General features: G+C 39.6%; 1 protein-coding gene across 1 annotated transcript in view; it reads right to left on the reverse strand.

Annotated features, from left to right (window-relative positions):
- Positions 1 to 3,043, reverse strand: part of LOC133662559 (atrial natriuretic peptide receptor 1-like) — a 31,762-nt gene extending 28,719 nt beyond the window's left edge. Inside the window, 3 exon segments of the mRNA XM_062066674.1 lie at positions 2,284 to 2,339; positions 2,539 to 2,613; positions 2,924 to 3,043. Of these exon segments, the coding sequence (XP_061922658.1) occupies positions 2,284 to 2,339; positions 2,539 to 2,613; positions 2,924 to 3,043 (251 nt within the window).
- Between the last annotated feature and the right edge of the window lie 4,210 nt (positions 3,044 to 7,253).

Genomic DNA, 7,253 nt, shown 5'->3' on the forward strand with positions numbered 1-7,253 from the left:
GAGGACTTATGGTCAGTCCATCGTAGCCCGTTAGCTGCTAGCATGCCGTGTGTTGTGCCTTGGTGTGCATTGTTTACACAACGTGCGTTATGCTACTTAATATGTCCGTGTGGAAATTCGTTCGGTACACCTCCGAACCGGAACCCCCATACCGAAACGGTTCAATACAAATACACGTACCGTTACACCCGTAGTATATATGTATCTATGTATATTTATATAAATATGTATGTATATAATATATATATATATATATTAGGGCTGCAACAACTAATCGATTAAAATCGATTATCAAAATAGTTGGCGATTAATTTAGTCATCGATTCGTTGGAACTCTGCTATGCGCATGCGCGGAGGCTTTTTCTTTTCTTTTTTTTGGTAATTTTTTTGTTGTTTTTGTTTTGTTTTATAAACCTTTATTTATAAACTGCAATATTTACAAACAGCTGAGAAACAATAATCAAAATAAGTACAAAAACAGTACAAAACAGCGCCAGGGCGGGGCTGAGGCTACGTCTCATGAGGTGGCGTAAGCTAGCCAATGATGTGTGTCATGTGCAGCTCACGTGACGACGCCGTCTCCTTTGCTGGAAACATTTGAAAAATGGCGCAGGAAAACAGTACCGATAGTTTAGCGGAGAAACATCTAGAGGTTATTGCTTCAATGGAGAAAAGTGTACGACCTAAGTAGTCAAAAGTGTGGGAACACTTCACTTAAAGAAGACTGTTTCCTGCAAAATGGCACGGAAGTACAACATTGCTTCAGGAGCACCTGCAAAAGGAAACATGTTGGAGCCATGGATGAAGGTAAGAACTCATTGTATGTAACTTTTTAAGTCCATAGTGGCAACAGGCATTCATGAGTTCAGCTTTTTTGTGAGTACCGTTAACGTTATGCCTTTGTTGCAACGTGGGGCTGATAATGTGTCTCCGGTACATTTGACTCCGTTTTGAGAGAGAAAACGCATGGTTACCAATTTCGAAATAAACGTAACGGACAGAAATATCTCAGGTTGGTTTCATAATGGATCAATGTAGCCGGGCTGATGAAGCTATATAAATCTATTTAGATTTGAGTCACGCTTTAGTTTAACTAAACGTTATGAAGGTGCTGGAATATTTCATGCTATTATTCAGAGACAGCCTAAAATGAATCCTTTATTATTCACAACAGAAACATGTACAATTCCTGATTCAGTTCTGATCTGATGAGGTACATTTCTGTGTTATTGTTGGTGTATGCTGCATCCCCAATGTCCACAACATGGTGCCAGTATGCTTGTTTTTTTCAATAAAATACTGGAAAAGATAGAAATTTAGTTTTTCTCTTTTATCCGATTATTAATCGAAGTAATAATCGACAGATTAATCGATTATCAAATTAATCGTTAGTTGCAGCCCTAATATATATATATATATATATATATATATATATATATATATATATATATATATATATATATATATATATATATATATATATATATATGTATATGTATATATATGTATATATATATATATATATATATATATATATACCAGTACTGTATATATACTGTGTGTGTGTGTATATTTATATATATATACTACCGTTCAAAAGTTTGGGGTCACATTGAAATGTCCTTATTTTCAATGAAGATAACTTTAAACTAGTCTTAACTTAAAAAAAATACACTCTATACATTGCTAATGTGGTAAATGACTATTCTAGCTGCAAATGTCTGGTTTTTGGTGCAATATCTACATAGGTGTATAGAGGCCCATTTCCAGCAACTATCTTTCCAGTGTTCTAATGGTACAATGTGTTTGCTCATTGGCTCAGAAGGCTAATTGATGATTAGAAAACCCTTGTGCAATCATGTTCACACATCTGAAAACAGTTTAGCTCGTCACAGAAGCTACAAAACTGACCTTCCTTTGAGCAGATTGAGTTTCTGGAGCATCACATTTGTGGGGTCAGTTAAACGCTCAAAATGGTCAGAAAAAGAGAACTTTCATCTGAAACTCGACAGTCTATTCTTGTTCTTAGAAATGAAGGCTATTCCACAAAATTGTTTGGGTGACCCCAAACTTTTCAACGGTAGTGTATATGTTTGTATATGTATGTATATATGTTTATAGGAATATGTATATACATGTATATATGTGTACATATAATACATATTTTTCATAAATATAATATAATATTTATACATCATATAATATATTACGAGAATCGTGTTGAATTGATTGTAAGTCTTATTGTCACCCCAAGAATCACAATCGAATCAAATCGTGAGATACCCGAAGATGTCCACCTCTATTGACCAGTGTCCCGAGACTTTTGCATATTCCTTGAACTGCACAACACCCACAGCTGTCAAGCAAGCACAGCGGCGGTGATTAGTGTAATATGTGAAATATCACACAGCAGTGAGGCTCCCTCTCTTCCATGGAAGAACACCTGAATATTGAAAGCAATATCTTGCTCCCGTGAGGCTCGGCCCTAAACAAGAAGGAAATAAGGAATGCTTTTTCTCGGCGACGCACAGAGCAAACCTTTGTTTCCTGACCTTTACCGTCAAAGTCTATTCTGGTTTCCGGAGATCCGCGAGTGGAGGAAACAAGCAGACTCTGCTGGGGCCCATAGCGCTCAAATTATATCATTTGTCCAATTTGCTATTGTTTCATCCATGTCAGGATAATTTGCTTTGGGTTTCCCGGGAATGTCTTGGGTCTTGTCTGTCCCTCTTGAGAGTCTCGCTATACAGTGTGTGCCCTAGATAGACTGTTTATCAAGCCTTCTGACAAGTTGACTTTGCGGGGGCCGCCATGCACAGATAAAAAGAAAAAATATAGGGGGAAAAAAAACCGTACAGCTTCATTTCGCCGACCGCTTCCCAGGAGGAAGACGGCCCGTGACCGAAGCGTCGGGCCTGTTTACCTGCCGTATTAATTGGGTCGGCGTTAAGAGCGCGGCCGGCTCGCGGATGGAGTCGAGACGGGCGTCGTTACTCAACGAGCTGCGGTATAATGACGGCTTCATCTCTCCCCCAGTAGCCATCGCCTTCCTAATTAATCCCATCATCTCTGCCAACAGCAGCCAAACAGATTGAGCATATGCTGCCGTGACGGCTTCCTCCAGGAAACACTTGCTTCTGAAGGCCAGTAAGTCCGTCTGTCCTTAGCCAAGCACTTAGCAGCTGATACTACAGATGTCCGGTAATGGCTTTTTTGCCGATATCCGATATTGTCCAACTCTTAATTACCGATTCCGATATCAACCGATACCGATTTAGTGGTCAATTGTACGGAATATGTACTGTACTGTGCAATCTACTACAAACCCTGTTTCCATATGAGTTGGGAAATTGTGTTAGACGTAAATATAAACGGAATACAATGATTTGCAAATAATTTTCAACCCATATTCAATTAAATGCACTACAAAGACAAGATCTTTGATGTTCAAACTCATAAACTTTTTTTTTTTTTTTTTCAAATAATAATTAACTTAGAATTTCATGGCTGCAACACGTGCCAAAGTAGTTGGGAAAGGGCATGTTCACCACTGTGTTACATGGCCTTTCCTTTTAACAACACTCCGTAAACGTTTGGGAACTGAGGAGACACATTTTTGAAGCTTCTCAGGTGGAATTCTTTCCCATTCTTGCTTGATGTACAGCTTAAGTTGTTCAACAGTCCGGGGGTCTCCGTTGTGCTATTTTAGGCTTCATAAAGCGCCACACATTTTCAATGGGAGACAGGTCTGGACTACAGGCAGGCCAGTCTAGTACCCGCACTCTTTTACTATGAAGCCACGTTGATGTAACACGTGGCTTGGCATTGTCTTGCTAAAATAAGCAGGGGCGTCCATGGTAACGTTGCTTGGATGGCAACATATGTTGCTCCAAAACCTGTATGTACCTTTCAGCATTAATGGTGCCTTCACAGATGTGTAAGTTACCCATGTCTTGGGCACTAATACACCCCCATACCATCACAGATGCTGGCTTTTCAACTTTGCACCTATAACAATCCGGATGGTTCTTTTCCTCTTTGGTCCGGAGGACACGACGTCCACAGTTTCCAAAAAAAATTTGAAATGTGGACTCGTCAGACCACAGCACACTTTTCCACTTTGTATCAGTCCATCTTAGATGAGCTCAGGCCCAGCGAAGCCGACAGCATTTCTGGGTGTTGTTGATAAACGGTTTTCGCCTTGCATAGGAGAATTTTAACTTGCACTTACAGATGTAGCGACCAACTGTAGTTACAGACAGTGGGTTTCTGAAGTGTTCCTGAGCCCATGTGGTGATATCCTTTACACACTGATGTCACTTTTTGATGCAGTACAGCCTGAGGGATCCAAGGTCACGGGCTTAGCTGCTTACGTGCAGTGATTTCTCCAGATTCTCTGAACCCTTTGATGACATTACGGACCGTAGATGGTGAAATCCCTAAATTCCTTGCAATAGCTGGTTGACAAAGGTTTTTCTTAAACTGTTCAACAATTTGCTCACGTATTTGTTGACAAAAGTGGTGACCCTCGCCCCATCCTTGTTTGTGAATGACTACATTCACTACTGTGAATCTACTTTTATACCCAATCATGGCACCCACCTGTTCCCAATTAGCCTGCACACCTGTGGGATGTTCCAAATAAGTGTTTGATGAGCATTCCTCAACTTTATCAGTATTTATCGCCACCTTTCCCAACTTCTTTGTCACGTGTTGCTGGCATCAAATTCTAAAGTTAATGATTATTTGCAAAAAAAAAAAAAGTTTATCAGTTTGAACATCAAATATGTTGTCTTTGTAGCATATTCAACTGAATATGGGTTGAAAAGGATTTGCAAATCATTGTATTCCGTTTATATTTACATCTAACACAATTTCCCAACTCGTATGGAAACGGGGTTTGTAATAAAACTTTCAATCAATCAATCAAAAACCGCCTGTCTGTTGTTGTCACGACCGCCAATGTTTTCATTTTTTCATTCATTCATGTGCATTTTTGATCAATAGACAATGAAACTTTAGCAACTAAACATATATTTACACACCTATGCTTGAGAAGGAACAGGATGAAGAAAATCTTATATTTCCTGCCCCCTTCAACATAATAAGTACTCTTACTTAATTGATAGCTCAGATTCACAAGCATACAAACTAGAGATGTCCGATAATGGCTTTTTTGCCGATATCCGATATTCTGATATTGTCCAACTCTTAATTTCCGATTCCGATATCAACCGATACCGATATATACAGTCGTGGAATTAACACATTATTATGCCTAATTTTGTTGTGATTCCCCGCTGGATATATTAAACCAGTGGTCCCCAACCACCGGGCCGGGGACCGGTACCGGTCCGTGGATCGATTAGTACCGGGCCGCACAAGAAATTAAAAATTTAAAACATTTTTTTGGGGGGTAAATCAACATAAAAAAACACAAGATACACTTACAATTAGTGCACCAACCCAAAAAACCTCCCTCCCCCTTTCACACTCATTCACACAAAAGGGTTGTTTCTTTCTGTTATTAATATTTCTGGTTCCTACATTATATATCAATATACACTACCGTTCAAAAGTTTGGGGTCACATTGAAATGTCCTTATTTTTGAAGGAAAAGCACTGTACTTTTCAATGAAGAGAACTTTAAACTAGTCTTAACTTTAAAGAAATACACTCTATACATTGCTAATGTGGTAAATGACTATTCTAGCTGCAAATGTCTGGTTTTTGGTGCAATATCTACATAGGTGTATAGAGGCCCATTTCCAGCAACTATCACTCCAGTGTTCTAATGGTACAATGTGTTTGCTCATTGGCTCAGAAGGCTAATTGATGATTAGAAAACCCTTGTGCAATCATGTTCACACATCTGAAAACAGTTTAGCTCATTACAGAAGCTACAAAACTGAATTTCCTTTGAGCAGATTGAGTTTCTGGAGCATCACATTTGTGGGGTCTATTCTTGTTCTTAGAAATGAAGGTTATTCCACAAAATTGTTTGGGTGACCCCAAACTTTTGAACGGTAGTGTATATGGTGTACAACAACCTAAACATTGAGGAGTTGGACAGACGTTAGCAACGCTAGCATAGTCCTAACATCAAAAAACTAAATGATCACACTTACAGCTCCCACTCGTGTAGCTGGCTGACAAATAGTTGGCAGAGAATCATAATGGGGTTTTTATCGAAGCCATTAAAATATGTAATTTGTTGCCCACTGAGGCAGGAATTTCACGACTTTGGCCGTAGCTCTCATTGCCCCAATGTTTGGCCATGTGCCTTTTGGAAAATGATATACGTCACAGCCACATTGGCCACTGAGGCCATGTCTACACTAAGTCGTTTAACCCCTTGAACGAATAATTATTTAGCATAAGCCCCGTTTCAGCCACACTAAACCAGCGTTTAAGGTCCCCCTCCTCAGACAAATTCTTACACAGGTACTGTAAGTAAGTGCGCTAGGTATTTCTTGAATCTCCGGCACTTAGCTTTGTACGGACTCATTGATCGTTTACAAACTGAGTTCGGAGAGGAAGGGAAGTCCGAAAGACCACACCCCACACAGGAAGTGACGGCAGAAAGACCGTGCCACAGCCAGCTTCAATCAATCAATTAATCAATGTTTACTTATGTAGCCCTAAATCACGAATGTCTCAAAGGGCTGCACAAGCCACAACGACATCCTCGGTTCAGATCCCACATCAGGGCAAGGAAAAACTCAACCCAATGGGATAACAATGAGAAACCTTGGAGGGGACCCCCCCCCCACCCCCCGGGCGACCGGTGCAATGGACGTCAAGTGGATCTAGTTAATAGTGTGAGAGTCCAGTCCATAGTGGATCTTGCATAATATTGTGAGCATGTCCCAAATTCCAAGCTGCTGTTTTGAGGCATGTTAAAAAAAATAATGCACTTTGTGACTTCAATAATAAATATGGCAGTGCCATGTTGGCATTTTTTTTTCCATAACTTGAGTTGATTTATTTTGGAAAACCTTGTTCGTTTAATGCATCCAGCGGGACATCACAACAAAATTAGGCATAATAATGTGTTGATTCCACGACTGTATATATCGGTATCGGTTGATATCGGAATCGGTAATTAAGAGTTGGACAATATCGGAATATGGATATCGGCAAAAAAGCCATTATCGGACATCTCTATTTAAGATGTATTACAAAAAATTAACATCTGTCGTCATGTCTTTCATACGGAGCCCCTTAAAGAGACATGGGGGAAATTTTAATAT

The sequence above is a fragment of the Entelurus aequoreus genome, linkage group LG12, assembly GCF_033978785.1.
Source record: "Entelurus aequoreus isolate RoL-2023_Sb linkage group LG12, RoL_Eaeq_v1.1, whole genome shotgun sequence".
Lineage (NCBI taxonomy): Eukaryota > Metazoa > Chordata > Actinopteri > Syngnathiformes > Syngnathidae > Entelurus > Entelurus aequoreus.